Below are 16,576 nucleotides of genomic sequence, written 5' to 3'. Positions count from 1 at the left end.
TACAAGTTCAGGGAAGGGGAATGATAGCCTGGATTTCTCAGAAAAGTTCCTAAGGGATTAGAACTTGAGCTGGTTATTGAAAAGAAATCAGCATTGCAAATATGGTTATGTTTGAGGACATATAGTGGAAAAAATTGTAAAAATAAAAAACATTAATATATCAGGAGCTATGACAGGAGGGTGAGGCTTACTATATGTAGTATTTTGAGATAATCATGGAAATATAACTTGGAAGCAGATTATGATGGGTTCTGAATAGCAAGTAAGGAATTGTGACAACCTAAAGTAATGATACGCTCTTGAAGAATTTGAAAAGCAAAGGTGGTATTGTACATGATACCACTGGATGATGTGTAAGATAGGTCAGAGCCATAAAATATTGCTGGCTAAGAAATCTTTTAGAAGGCTGCCACATTGCCCGGTTATACACGAAAAACCTTTGAAACTTGAGATTTTTGTACCATTCAGTTAATAATGTAAAGATATTGGTTAACCAGAGCACACTCAACCAAAAGAGAGAGAAAATGCAATCACCTCCAACAGTCCATTCCCACAGAGAGAACCTACAGGAAGTTGGATTTCCTTTGTTTATGTAAGACTATGTGGCCCTTTGTAAATGTAATCACCTCCCCTTGTATTTGAGGGTGAAAGTTTGGGAGGAACAGGAAAGAGCTAAACTATAGCTTTGTAGAATAGATAGAAAGTATTTGAAATGTAGCAATCTAAGAAATAAGAAGAGAATAAAGGGAGGAGGGGGAAATGGACAGTAAGAACGATGTGATTTCACATTGTTCCTTATGTTAGTGAATTGGGGCTTTAAACTGGCAAGAACAAAGCACAACCATTTTCTTTCAGAGTTTGGAACTAATTTGGAAATAGACCTAAGAGTCAGGCAAATGATCAAAACATTAATTGTATATATAGTAAACTTCAATTAACAAGTGTGGTTTGATCTAAAGCCACAGTTGGGGTTTCTAATGCTTCTCCTCATGTCTGAAAATAACGAAGACACTTTCTTTACCACTCCAAAGGCATTGTCTGAAAGGCAGATGCTCATCTCACTATGTACAAAGGGAATCACACCTCATGCTAATTGTGCTCTGGTGAGATAAAGAAAAACTGGTTTCCAGATCTGCCTCTTGAAGGTGGACCCTGACCATGTATGCGCAACCCACAGAATCCAGAGCAGGAGATATACACTGAGGATGGACAGATCCAAATAGAAAGAGGAAGAAACTAAGTTTCCTAGATAAATTCCAGATTATTTATATCCCAGGTTCTGTGTTAATGGTGAATAACTTATAATAACTGAAATCCATATCACTTTCAGAAAGTGTAGAAGGGTGAGTAACTAGGCTTTGCAAATAGAAGCTCTTCCCATTTTTAAAAACTAACAATCTCATAAATATGATTCCTTTAGGAGATGAAAATTGAAATCACAGACCACATGCCTACTTCAATAAAAATATAAATCTTTCTGTCATAATGAAAGAAAGTGGCTCTTACTCTCCTAGAATATGACTGATCCATGATTTTAAAGTCCCATGACAGAAGATCCCTCTGTCACCATGATAATCCAAAGTTCTGACTCTCCCAGGAGAATTCAGTGTTGTTCATCTGAAAAAAAAAAAAAAAAAAAAAAAAACCTGGAATAGGATGTTAAAAACAAAACAAAAAAGAAAAACTAGCATCTCATTTTCTGTACTTGGCATTTCCATTCTCCCTTTGAGGAATATATAAGCAACTTCTCTGAAGATAAATGTAACATGGGAAAGTACCAATAAGTTTATTTTATGGCTGTTGAAAAAAAAAGTGTTATTGAGTCAATAAAATGTCTGTTAGAGATATAAAGGGAGTAGAAAATTATTAACACAGCAAAGGTAAGTTTTCCTAATATCTTGAATGTTCACCCAATCTGTCATTATTGTATCACAGAATCTGTTACTCACGGAAATCAGTTTCCCTTTTATTTTGTATTAACACACACTAGTTGTACATACTAATGGATTTCACTGTGATATTTCCATACATGCATATAGATTGCATTGAGCATACTGAAATCAATTAATTTAACTTTTATACTGATTACCTTTTTGAGTTATGATCTGATAAATAAATAAAAATGTATTTTAAAGTTGAATCAATAGATTAGACATAAAAGATTTTTTATAGGAAAATGTATAGTATTTATATTTAAAAAATAAAACATTTACCAATTTTGTAATGGTGTACTTATAAACTTAAAGATAATATTGAAGGTAAAATAAAAATGACCACAACCAAAACTAAATTTATGTATGATATTCAAGGACACTGGGAGGATTTTAGCAAAAATAATCTCAGCATTAAATGCACCAAACACCCCAAGTCTGGTGTAGAATTAGAGAGAAAATCAAAATTGAAATTCATCTTAAAAACTATGTGGAAACAAACGTTAAGTATATCAGTTGAATAAAAAAGACTGTCTACACTGGAACATGTTCTACTTGGGGGGATGTGCCTCCCCGCCAAGTAAAAAACTTGAGGGATGTGGCCAAAATAGTATTCAGTGTACTTATTTTAACATTTACTCCTAAATAACAATAAAATAAACAAATAAGCTAATTAATTAACTTGGGAAAGCAGCTAAAGAATTACAGAAATCATAAAGTAACAAGGGAAATAATTAATAATAAAAGAAAAATTCATGAAATGTAAGCACCACCAATAACAACCAAAACCTCCAAATTTTTCTTTTTAGATGCATAATTTCTGGGATGAGCAAAGGCATGGGGAAAGCTTTCCTTACATTTTATAATTCACTGAATGCAGATAAATGTTCATCAATAATAGATTCTTAAATTATAGTTAATCTATATTACAAAATTGTGTTCAATGTTTAATATTGTACATACAATTCTATACGTACAACCAGTGACCACCATTGCTACCATTGTGACAATGCTCCTATAACCATTGGTACTATTTTCCTAATATTTTCTTTAACTCTATTTATTTTAAAAGAAAATAAAAACAAACTTGATGTCATTTTACCAGAAGTATCTGTGGAAACACAAGTTTGATATGTTGGGTACATTTTTCTGTCACACATGAAAATGAATTGAAAAAAAAAAATGACACTTTCAAAGCCCTTCCTTGACCCAGTCAGAACAAGAAAATCCAAGCCTCTCAAGTGATGCTAGCCAATCTGTTTACCTAAGTTGGATCTGGTTCTGACCCACTAAGCACAGTCCTTTATAACTTGTGAAGAGCTGGCCTCTGTCTGAATGCCTTCCTGAGCTGGGTCTGATGGAGACAGTGGGCTTGTAGCTAAACCAACCACTCGGGAATATGTAAGAAGTGGACTAGCCATGGAAAGGGATGCCTTGGGGGACACTGGAGCAGTTCCCCACTTCCCTCTCTACCAAAAGAATAGAACTCAGCCAGGGAGATGGATGGAAAATAAGTCAAGTCTAATTCAAAGTTTCCTGAAATATGAGGAACTAGTGGAAGGGGATTGTTAGAAATATTCACCAGGCTGCACATGCTCAGAGCCAGTGCTCAGAGGAAGAATTTTCCAACAGCTTTGACAAAGAAGTCTATCCCTTATGAACATATTACAAAGACCTTCCCAAATTTATTGAGGAGGTAATAGCACTTCCTCAATTTAACTAGATAATTCACCAAACACTGGAGAGGATCCAAGTCCCCCAGGTGTCTCCAGTGTTCCAAAGACCTTGGACAAGATTATGTTTAAGCATTGTGATGTGTTGTTATTTTTGGCTTTACTGATAGTCATTCAGGCAACCACTTAGCCGAAACAATTTCCTAAGCACCAATTCCATAGGCTCAGATTGTGCCTGATTTGCTTGAAGCAAGTTGAAAGAGAGGTGGGGAGTAATAAGAAGGCAGCTCAGGGAGGTTACCAGGGCAAGCCTGCATAGGATGTATTTGTTAACACCCTATCCTCTACCTACATCACAGTTTCCCTGAGGTTGCCACTGCAAGAGCTCTGGCCAGAATCTTCAACAACACAGTATATCTGTGAATGTAGAAATATCCTGCCAGATTCCCAAGGAGATAGAAGGACGGCACAGGAGCCACCTGAGAAGGCAAATTCTGGGCAATATGACAAAGCCCATATCTTGGGAATGTGACCAAGAATCCAACATTGTATCCTGTATACATTGTATCCTGTATCCAAACTTTGGAGGGTATTCTGATAGTAACATACAATAAAACTGTTGTGTAAATTGATGTCAAATATTTTCCCATACATGTATTCTCTCCTAGTCTATTTTCAGTCCTCTTTTGGGTTCTGATGTATCCTGGCTCTTTCAACTTCAGGATAAGACTTCTGGATTTATCATCATAACTCCGATTCTGACCCCTTTTCTCCTTTTAAAAAACTTATTATAGTGTTTGCCTTATAAAACCATATTGCCTCATTATGGAGTGACTAGATCCCTGGTACCTGGTATAAGAATGCTGGGTTTAGGTCCTGATTCTGAAATTACTTGGCTCTATGATCTTGGCAAGATTTAAACTCTATATGCCTCAGATTATCCATACATAAGATACTATTTGTATTTACATTAGAAAGTTGACTAAGGGAATGAATCTGTGCCTTGGTAAACAATGAATAAATGTTAATTATTAATGTTATTTATCTGCCAAAATAGTAACCAGCAAATTACCAGGTGTTTTTATATGTTTGGATTAGAACATTCTTTTCATTTTTTACTGGAAAGGATTTTTTAGTTAATACTAATAACTGATTTTATCAAATCTTCAGTTTATAAAAGTCATTAAGATCTTTAATTTGAGTTTCAAATCTATTTTATCTAATTTGGGGTTATTTAAATTTAATGCCTTAAATTTTCTTCCATTATTTACACCATTATTATTTAGATGATAAACAATCCAGATAATTCTGTTCCTCTGTAGCACTAAAGAGTAGCATTAACACTGCAGGGACTGCTCACTTTATTATGAGTTTTTATGAATATTCACATTCCACTTGACAGAATATATAGTTTATGTCTATATTTAGGAAATTAACCAAAATTAGGAAGAATAAAAATGTGTCTTAAGAGGAAAGTGTGCAGTGCACTTTGTAGAAAGATCTCATTTCTATTATGATTCTTTAAAAAAATTTTTGTTAGTTATTAATGGACCTTTATTCATTTATTTGTTTGTATTTGGTGCTTAGAATCGAACCCAGTGCCTCACTCATGCTAGGCAAGTGCACTACCACTGAGCCACAACCTCAGCCCCTCTATTATGATTCTTGATCACTCTGATAGTAACATACAATAAAACTGTTGTGTAAATTGATGTCAAATATTTCCCCATACATGTAATACTGACCTTTAAACAGTCAACATCCCACAGTAAGTCAACACTGATAATTTTTAGAGGTATATATAGATGGAGAGACACAAGATGAAAGAAACCTTTTGAAGAACCAGGGAGGAATAATGGGGTTATTCAGAGGTTTGGTCTCCCTCTTAGTCCTATTCCTGCTGCAGAGGTCAAACACTTCCCTTGTGAGGCTGAATGACAATGGTTATGAAGACCTGGTCATTGCTATAGATCCTGGTGTGCCAGAAGATGGAAAACTAATTGAACAACTAAAGGTAAGATAGATGGAATTTCTTCTGTTTGAATTATGGAAAAGAAAAAATGTTAATGGTGAATAATTGTTACAGAAACTCTGAATGCCCCATGAAGGTCAACAGCAGTATGGTGCAGTGGGGAATGTTGGGATGTGCAGAGAAAGGTGGAGGTTCTAGATGAGGTTCTTCCCAATCTCACCACAACACCTACAATAAGGCACAGGGCCTCCCTGATCCTCAGTGTCCTCCTCTGTAAATTAATAGTTGTACTTATCTCTTTTTAAATAAGTGTTTAACTCATGGTATGCTAGAGGAAAGAGCAGTAAATAAAAGAAAAAAGCCCCTGGTCTCATGGAGTGTATATTTTTTTCAGAGATCTAATTAATAAAAATTAGTAATTTAGCAAGCAGATCAGGTGTTAGCATGTTGCTGTGGAATACACCAAATCCAGAAAGGGAGTTTAGAGTGTGGGTGGGACTGGAGTCAGGGGAGAATTTTAGTTTCATGTATGATCATCATGGAAGACCTCAGTGATGAGGTGATGTTTCAACAGAGATGGAGGTAAGTGAGGGAAGAGTCCACTGACAACCTGTGAAATCGGCACAGCATGGAGGTGACAGGATGCTTGCTGTGACCAAGGAAACCATATGGATGAACAGAGTTAAGCAAAGGGCTCTCTGAAGTTAGAGAGGAAGCAGGGCTCAGACCACAGGAAAGACTTTGGCATCTTCTCTGAGATGAGAATCCATGGAAGAGTTTGTCCAGAGGAGGTGTACACTCTCCTACATGTTCTGGGATGGCTCTGACTGTGGTATGGAAGAAATGGTGAAAGGCTTGCACTTGTCACTCAATTATGTATAAATGCTATTGTAGCATAGAGGTATAAAAGGACCCAGGTAGAAAGCTGTAGCCGGTGAGTAGTGATAGTGATGAGGACAATTACATTGTGGTAAAGAGAGTTACTGTGTATGATTCTGAACATACTCTGAGGGCATCATAGACAATATTTCCTGATGGTTTAGATGTGTGTGAGTAGGGGGAGGTAAGAAAGAAATGTAAGAATCAAGGAAGGCTCTACACTTTTGCCTAAATACTTGGAAGGGTGGGAGTCTTATCAATTGGGAAGGGGTAAGTGGGAAAGTTGTTGGGAGATCTGGAGTTAGTTTAGAGTATTTTGAAATTAAAATGCTTATTAGACATTCAAGTTAAAGAGGCAGGAAACTGAAATTAGTGTAAAAATTTGTGTGTATGTAAAAGTTTGAGGGTCCTCAGAGTGTAAATTAAATGAGTTACTAGGTGGGTGCAAACAGAAGAGAAAGGCTCCATTACCCTGATTTTAAATGAAGGACTTTGATTTTCTAACGTTTTTTTCAACCATAAAATCTCACATAGTACAGAGATTGGGCTTACTGTGATGTGAGTTTTTCTCTGTACATGACATCTATATGTACTTATTCCTCATATTTGATTTCCAGGACTGTGTCCTGATGCTACTTTTGAAGCCTTCTTTGGTGATTCTATGGTTGCTATTTATTGTTCATTCTCTATAAATTCTGTTACAGTTAGAGGTGTTTTCTTATTGGTACCTTTTGAATTCCAGAAAACGTAAATATTCTTTTTTATTAGGGAATATGGGTTAGAGCAGCTAGCACAGCTAATTATTAATGATAGGTTCTTAGTGTTCAGGGCTAATTGAGACTCCAACATAAATGCAATCCCTTGAAGCTGTACAATGCCCTACCCACACAATCAAACACAGCAACCCTGTTCAATATATAACTCAATTTGAACCAGTAAATACATTTTCTTCTTGTATGCAAAGAGAGCCATCACTTTGAGCAGAAGGTAGAAATCTATTGGGACCTAAGTATCATATCCCCGCAACCTTCACCCCCCACCAAAAAAGGAGAGAAGCATCCTTAGGAAACACAGATAATTCTTTCATCGGAATTAAGTCAGCAAATCAACTCTGCAGCTCTCCAAAGCCAGTTTTCCTAATTATCAGCTGGTCCACTGGGCCTTTAGTTCTCTGAACCCTGGCCTTCTGACTTACCATGGTTATGAACAAATAAGGTTACTGACTTCTTATAGTACCTGTGAGTCAGCACATTGGACTCTCTTACAGATAGCCAGGAAGAAGCCCTCAAATTCCTGAGGAACAGTTCTATTGTAGCTTTATGTTAAAGCAGAAATAATCACAGAGGAGCCTGTCTTGAAAAAAAAGCAACACTGATGACAGGGATATTTCAAACTGATGAAGAAGCTGACATTACCATTTATTACCCAGGATTTTGGAATTATTCAGGGTCTTGATCATGTAGAATAAAACACCTTAAATGTGTTTTACCCATCAATTTCTCCCACTAGAGAGTAAAGTCTGTGGAGAGACAACTTCTTTTATTAATCATTGTAACTTTGGGCTTCGTAACTTTGGGCTTAGTAACTTTATAACTAAACATTAGGTGAAATTATTTCAGGTTAATGGCAGAGCCACAATTTCACAATCAAAATTTTACCTCTACTATGGATTTTTCCATAACCCTACCCATTGACACCCAATCCTGTTACCTTCCCTATGGATAGGGTGGGGAAAGAATTCCTCCATGCAACTCTAACACCAGCCTGAGAATGTTTAAAAAGATCATTAAAACACAAAGAACAGAAATGATAATATTCCTGTAGACTGTCCTCCTCAGCTTGCATCCATTAAAGCTGTTCTTGACTCAGATTTTTAGTAATGATATCAAGCAATTTTAGGGTTGCTTGTGGGCACAGTACTTTTAATTCATCCCATCTTTATGACAACCCTAAAGATAGGTATGTAGCAATGGTCCATTAAAGAGGTGAGGAAACTGAACTCCAGAACACTATATAAATCAACCAAGATCTGTGAACCAAAAAGTACTAACACCAGTACTGGGACCAAGAAAATTACCCCAAAGTCCATGTGCATATTCATATTAATCAGTTCCTTTACACAAAATGCATAAGCACTCGCCTTTCGGGGTAAGCGAACAGAAGACTGAGAAGCCTTTCAATGTGTAGGACAAAGCATTAGTTTGAGTTTGAAAGGTTGCAGAAATGGAATGGTGGGTAATCATCAAGCAGGTGCTTTTGTGTTGACAGGTACTGGGGGAGATGTCAGAGATAAGCTCTGCTCTGTCAGTCCATTCTTGCTCAGCAATACTCACATATTGTTTTTCATTGAAATAGGACATGGTCACTACAGCATCTACCTACTTGTTTGAAGCCACACAGAAAAGATTTTTTTTCAAAAATGTTTCTATATTAATTCCTGAGAATTGGGAAAGAAGTCCTGAATACAAGAGGCCAAAACATGAGAGCTACGATCAGGTAAGTGTTGAAAACTTCTCTAAGAGAAAAAGAATATTTTCAGATGTTTCCCAGTTTTGCCACAAATTGATTGTTTCAGAGTCTTTCTAACTAAATATTGCCATTTGTGTTCTTCATGTTTTAATGATCTTTTGAAATATTCTCAGGCTGATGTTAGAGTTGCAGCACCAGCTTACCCAGGCAGAGATGAACCCTACACCAGGCAGTTCACAGAATGTGGAGAGAAAGCAGAGTATATTCATTTCACCCCTGACTTCATACTGGGAAAAAAACAAAATGAATATGGACCATCAGGTAGGAAATTTGGCTTAAACATCTCATTTTAAACAAGCATCTCTGTTCCTGGGTTTAATGAACCAGCCTTGGAGCAGAAGTCTTTAGGTTCACATCCTGGCTCTTCTGTTTATTTGCTGTGTGTGAACTTAAACAAGTGACCACATACTGTGTGCTTATGTCTGGTGAAGTGGTGAACAGTGGAGTTTTTGATCTTGTGGAAATATTATGAATATTAAAATAGAGAATTCATATAAATGTACAAAATACAGTAAAAAGAATTTCTTCAGAAATTTGGACAGAGCACATAAAAAATGTTTTTTTTATGTCATACTTTTAAGATTTCGATTTTCCAGTTCTCTACATTTGGATATATATTTTTAAATTTATTTATTTATTCTAATTTGTTATACATGACAGCAGAATGCCTTTCAATTCATAGTACACATATAGAGCACAATTTTTCATGTCTCTGGTGGTACACAAAGTAGAGTCACAGCATTCTTGTCTTCATACATATACTTAGAGTAATGATGCCCATTTCATTCCAACATCTTTCCTTCTCTCATGCTTCCTCCCTTCTCCTCCCTCCCTTTTGCCCTATCTAAAGTTCCTCCATTCCTCCCATGCTACCCACTCCCACCCCCATTATGAATCAGCATCCACATATCAGAGAAAATATCGGCCTTTGTTTTGGGGGGATTGGCTTACTTCACTTAGTGTAATATTCTCCAGCGCTGTCCATTTACCTGCAAATGCCATAATTTTATTCTCTTTTAATGCTGAGTCATATTCCACTGTGTATATATACCACAGTTTCTTTATCCATTCGTCTATTGAAGGGCATCTAGGTTGGTTCCACAATTTAGCTATTGTCAATTGTGCTATTATAAACACTGATGTGGCTGTGTCCCTGTAGTACGCTGTTTTTAAGTTCTTTGGGTATAGACAGAGGAATGGAATAGCTGGGTCAAATGGTGGTTTCATTCCAAGTTTTCCAAGGAATCTCCATATTTCTTTCCATATTTGGTTGTACCAATTTTCAGTCCCACCAGCAATGTATGAGTGGACCTTTCTCTCCACATCCTCACCAACACTTATTGTTTGTATTCTTAATAGCTGCCATTCTGACTGAATGAGATAAAATCTTAGTACATATATAGAGCACAATTTTGATTTGCATTTCTCTAATTGCTAGAGATGTTGAACATTTTTTTCATATATTTGTTGATTGTATATCATCTTCTGATCAGTTCCTTGGCCTATTTACTGATTGGGTTATTTGTGTTTTTTTGGTTTTAAGTTTTTTGGGTTCTTTGTATATCCCAGAAATTAGTCCTTTCTCTGATATGTGTGTGGTAAAAATTTGCTCCCATTCTGTAGACTTTCTGTTCACCTCACTGATTGTTTCTTTTGCTGAGAAGAAGTTTTTCAGTTTGAATCTGTCCCATTTATTTATTCTTGATATTATTTCTTGCACTATAGAAGTCTTATAAAGGAAGTGAGGGCCTAATCTGACATGATGAAGATTTGGGACTACTTTTTCTTCTATTAGATGCAGGGTCTGTGGTTTAATTCCTAGGTCCTTGATCCACTTTGAGTTGTTTTGTGCATGATGAGAGATAGGGGTTTAATTTCACTTTGTTGCATATGGATTTCCAGTTTCCCCAGCATCATTTGTTGAAGAGGCTATCTTTTCTCCAATGTATGTTTTTGGCACCTTTGTCTAGCATGAGATAACTGTATTTATGTGGGTTTTTCTCTGTGTCCTCTATTTTGTACCATTGGTCTACAAATCTATTTTGGTACCATACCATGCTGTTTTTGTTAACATTGTTCTGTAATATAGTTTGAGGTCTGGTATAGTGATGACACCTACTTCACTCTTCTTGCCAAGGATTGCTTTAGCTATTCTGGGTCTCTTATTTTTTCAGATGAATTTCATGATTGCTTTTTCTATTCTATGAGGAATGTCATTGTGATTTTGATTGGGAGTGCATTAAATCTGTATAGTACTTTTGGTAGTATAGTAATTTTGACAATATTAATTCTACCTATTCAAGGACAAGGGAGATTTTCTATCTTCTAAGGTCCTCTTTAATTTCTTTCTTTAGTGTTCTGTAGTTTTCATTGTAGAGGTCTTTCACTTCTTTCATTAAGTTGATTTATATTTGTATATTAATCAATTACACATATGTTACTTGGAAACCTGATGTGTATCAAGCTGGAGAGAGCCATGATGCCACTTACTGATCAAGAGAAAAATGTATAGGCTATTAGTTGGTGATATTATCATTTAACTATTTGCTTGCACCAGATGAAATTGTCTATAGTTGATCATTTGGCCTATTAAAAATGGAAATTTCATCTAGTTCAATCTAAATGTTAAGATAATTTGTTCAGATGAATGAAATAAATTATTTTACAGGCAAAAATGAAAATTACTGTTAAAGGAGAGTCCAACTCATAGGTCACTATTCAATGAAAAGTTTTATGAAACCCGAAGACTCAGAATTGCCTTTCCCTCTCCTATTGCCTGTTCAGTGAGTGTTCATTAAGTCTTCATGTCTGCCAACACAGCTGCCTTAGTCATCAATATCTGGACCACTTTCCTACTCTAATTGTGAAAGCTCCATAATACTCTCCATCCCAATCTCATCTCTCTCCCATATGTTATCCTGACAAGAAGTGCTCTCTTTGGCCCTTCTAATCTTTCTCATCTTTCTAGATGTTCCTTCTTTCTACCCTGGCATGTCCAGCAAACCTAGTCACTTCAACCACCAGCACAAATAGCTCAATTCTCCAGCCACTCTTATCCTAATTTACATCTCCTATATTGTATGATCTTGCCTCTTTTTTGCTTCTATTACACGTTTCCCAGACTGTTTAAGTGTAACATTAATTGGCATCATTACAAACACACAGTTTCTAAGCTCAGTTATGCTCTCAAATCTATTTAACAATATTCTTACTTGGCTTTTCTCAGTTCCCTTTCTCATTTCCCATAGTAGCTGTTTTAAAGAATCCACCATTTTTCTCAAGATCTCTAGCCACTCCTCTCACTCCAATTTTCAGATGCCTTAATGAGCAACTGAAGTCTCTATTTTTTGTTTGGTCATTCAAACTCATGTCCACTTTCCACCTCCTCTATATAGTTGCAATACAAAAGAAAAACTTTTACAATTTTTACATCCAATTTGCCCATTTCAGCTCTTGATCCTTCCTTATATCCTATAATCTAGACCTATTCCATTACTGACAGTCCTACCTATCCTCTCAGACAGTTCTTTGTTATGTAATTTGATATAAGTGTTTATAAAAAGGAAATTCACACTCTCTAAACCATCCTCTAAAAACAACAAGGCTTTTGGGAAAAAAGATTAGAAAGACAGCCCTCAAAATCTACATAATTTCATACCAACAACAGTAGTATAGTGTCTATAAAGATCATTTGGACGAGGCAGCAACTTGATAAGGCTGGAGGCTGCCATAGCAGATATTAAAAATGCTCATATGTACACATACACACACACACACACAGTAGAATTCTATTAGAAATGAGAGCAAAGTAGGCTGAAATGACATGATTTCAATGGCAATGGAATTTTAAGTCAGAAGGGCTGCTTTTTCAGGTGGGTGCGGGAAGCAGAGCAACCTGAGGAGGGTAGAAGTCAAATAGTGGACCTGTCTAAGAAGACAGTCACAGATGCAGGAAGTTTTAATTTTTAAAAAAATTCACCAAATGTCTTTAGTAGCACTTGATATGAGGGCTTTTCTCTCCCTTACTGAAGGTTATAATTCCATTCCCACTAACCAGGTCCTATTTTCCCACATCTCAAACAAGCAATTTTAAAGTTTAATGTGTAAAGAATAACTATTTCTCAATATTTTTATTACCACTTTCTCAAGAGTATTTTTAAACAAAATTCTCCTAATTACATCTCATGGCATCTTAATACAATAGTATTACTGTATGTCTGATTACATTGTTGGTAGAGTTAAAGTTTGAGGAGCCATAAGCCGTTGTACTATCGTTTTACTCATAAACTACCAATGTCCAAATCTTCATTGACTTTGACCATAGCATATACTCCTTAAAAGTTTTGTTGATTTAACATATAGGAAAATAAAAATACAATATACTATTTAACAATATACTCATTAAATGCCATAAGCTCTTTTTAGAAACAAAAATGTTAGGAGTTATGGAGATCCTCAATCTAAATATAATTTATAATGAGAAGACCTTAACATTTTTTAGATATAAAATTTGTCACTTGAATTATGATCATGCATTTGAAATATTTTCCTACAGGTAGACTGTTTGTCCATGAGTGGGCTCATCTCCGCTGGGGAGTGTTTGATGAGTACAATGAAGATCAACCTTACTATAGTGCTAAGTCAAAGAAAATTGAAGCAACAAGGCATGGCTATTTATATTCTCTTAGACGACCTCGGGCTTTTAACTAGTTGATTTTCCTATTTCACATTCTTTCAAATGATAACTATTTATTTTTGTCTCAATGAAAATACTAGATGCTACACTACAAAACTGCCTCTTTTTAAGGGAAATTTATCTTAGAGTAGTTGGTTGACTTTCTAAAATACACATAACTTTGATGGCAATTATTTGACTGATATTATGATGTATTTTACACCTATCTACCATAACTTCCAGAACTCATTTAGGCTAAGAGTGTACACTACATAGATGGACTAACTACATGTTGATCAAAATTATTTCTATTGTATAAGTTTAAACAAAAATGAATACATACTGCTAAATGTGGGCTGAGCAAGAAAGAAAACACTCCAAGAAACCAACTAGTAACTTCTTGGAGATAAACAAAGGTTATTTTGGAATATCAGTGTAGCATGGTAGTTAATAATAGACTATTCTCTTGATTCTGAGATTAGGAGAACAAAGTGGCTGGGGGAATCCACTTAAAATTGAGTGTGTTATCAATGATTAATGTCCTGCTAGGGATAGGGTCTTGTAACACAAGTACAAACTGTTAATGACTAATTTGCCTCAAAATGAACTGTCACATATTTTTCAGGTGTTCCACAGGTATCACTGGCAAAAATAGAGTTTATAAGTGTCAAGGAGGCAGTTGTATAACTAGATCATGCAGAACTAATTCTACAACAAAATTGTATGAAAAGGACTGTCAGTTCTTCCCTGATAAAGTTCAAACAGAAAAAGCATCCATAATGTTCATGCAAAGCATTGATTCTGTAAGTATGTCAATCATTATTTTCAGAATTTATAATCAAAGGGCATTTCTAGTTTTATTCATTTTTATTTTTATTATTTTGTGATGCTGGTGGTCAAACCCAAGGCCTTATACATGCTAACTGAGTACTCTATCCATTGAACTACATCCTGAGCCCCACATACCCTATTTTAATATATCTGTCCAGGTGACATAAGGATTAGATATATTAAGAAAGAAATCTTTGAACATTGGTTGACATATGTAAAGAACTCAGATAATGTTATCCGTTATCATTATCACTATTGTGGTAAAGCTACTTGATTCTCATTCATTATATTTTATTCAATAAAAGCATATTTTCAGGGTGTATTTTAAATTTCTTCCAGTTTTGTAGTTAGGCGTTTTTAGTGCAGGGTATAGTAAATTATTTTTTCATTTTATTAATCCTTTAGGTGTTGGAGTTCTGTAATGAAGAAAACCATAACCAAGAAGCTCCAAGTTTACAAAACATTAAGTGCAATTTTAGAAGTACCTGGGAGGTAATCAGCAATTCTGAGGATTTTAAAAACACCCCACCCATGGCAGCACCACCTCCTCCACCTGTGTTCTCATTGTTGAGGATCAGTGAAAGAATTCTGTGCTTAGTTCTTGATAAGTCTGGAAGCATGTCTGTAAGTTCATGGGTCCTTTTTCTCTCAATGTGGGCATGGAAGTAATTAAATGCTAATAACACACTGAACTCTACCTGTACCTGGGTTATTCTAAATCACATGGTGACATAAAACACCATCACTTCCTATAATCATGACCTCATTTGTTGCAGCAAAATATTGTAACCAAATCAAGATGTCAGTAAAGAACTAATCTGAGGATCTCTAGTTTTTTTTTCCAGAAAATGGATGGGTTTTTCTAGAAACTGGAAAAGCTCTGAAATCCTTTAATCAAGCTTTATTTGAAAGGTTAGAACTAGAGATTGAAAGATGAAATTATTTTTAACCATGGTCCTTTACTGAAAATGCTTCAGAGATGTGAAGATAGAGTGGATTAGTAGATACTAAACCCCATTCCAATTCAAAGAATAAAAGCTTTCAGCAGAATTCTGAACAGGCCTTTATTTTATTTGTATCAACTATACAAGTTACCTCTTTATGCTCAAAAACACAAAGAAAAATCATTATAAAGAATATCTATCTAGAGGCAGCCATTCATTCCATTATATTTTGGTGAATGGAAAGCATTGTATTCGGCTCTGAGAATATATGTCCATGTTATCAGAAGTTCAGAGTCCAACATAAAAATTTTCTCTCCCTTTTCTCATTACCTGAACAAGTTATATTTATTCTACAAAATTGAGGCACTCACCCAGGAGATGCTCTGGGTTTATAGGCTGCTGTAGGCCTATCCGTTGATTCCCAACACTGCCCTATGCATACTTCTATTACTGTGTATTATATTGAAATCACACATGTCTTTTCCAACTAGCTTGGGAGTTCTTCTAGGAAGTGGAATCTTGTCTGAAGCACCTTCCCCCTTAGCTTATAACAGAGTTAATCACATAAGGTGATAAATAATAATTGTTGAAATTAATTGACTAAAACAAGAAGATGCAATGTGATAAAACACCCAGAACATATGTTCTGCATATTTGAGGCAGAACAAAGCATGCTGAAGGCCAGGAATAAAAGTTTCAGCAAATGGAATATGGGTGGTTATTGAAAAAGGGCAGAGAAAGACACAGATTAATGAAATAAACCACAATAACACACAGTTTCAGAGAGAGCAGCAAAGTGCTAGACAGTAGCCCATGAAGTGGTCAGGAAATGTCACTGAGGAGAGAAGAGGTTACCGATTGGCAGATGAATAGTCTCCCTTAGACAGGTTTCTGGCAAATTCAGTGTTAATGTCAAAGCAAAATGGTGGAGAGCACTAAAATTGGGGGGTATAGTAGTTTTTTTCCTATAATTTGGTCAGGAAGTTCAGAGGGAAACTTGGGTATGAGTTTTGGGGAGGAAGGATGGTGATGAGGGATGGAAAAAACAAATGTATATATCCTTGGAAATCCAATGCCAGGGAAGAAGGATGTAAGTACTGAAGGGTTACCAAAAAACCAATTCCAATTGATCCATTGTCAAA

The 16,576-nt window shown here is 35.7% G+C and overlaps 1 protein-coding gene across 1 annotated transcript in view; it reads left to right on the top strand.

Moving 5' to 3' along the window:
* The first annotated feature begins 5,459 nt into the window (after positions 1 to 5,459).
* LOC107158247 (calcium-activated chloride channel regulator 4) overlaps positions 5,460 to 16,576 on the top strand; it is a 28,506-nt gene continuing 17,389 nt past the window's right edge. Inside the window, exons 1-6 of the mRNA XM_015504711.2 lie at positions 5,460 to 5,618; positions 8,811 to 8,951; positions 9,098 to 9,245; positions 13,540 to 13,648; positions 14,285 to 14,462; positions 14,896 to 15,114. Of these exons, the coding sequence (XP_015360197.1) occupies positions 5,460 to 5,618; positions 8,811 to 8,951; positions 9,098 to 9,245; positions 13,540 to 13,648; positions 14,285 to 14,462; positions 14,896 to 15,114 (954 nt within the window). The remainder of the gene's footprint in view (positions 5,619 to 8,810; positions 8,952 to 9,097; positions 9,246 to 13,539; positions 13,649 to 14,284; positions 14,463 to 14,895; positions 15,115 to 16,576) is intronic.

This window comes from Marmota marmota, unplaced genomic scaffold (genome assembly GCF_001458135.2).
Source record: "Marmota marmota marmota unplaced genomic scaffold, marMar, whole genome shotgun sequence".
Classification (NCBI taxonomy): Eukaryota; Metazoa; Chordata; class Mammalia; order Rodentia; family Sciuridae; genus Marmota; species Marmota marmota.
This window is presented reverse-complemented; position numbering and strand designations above follow the sequence as displayed.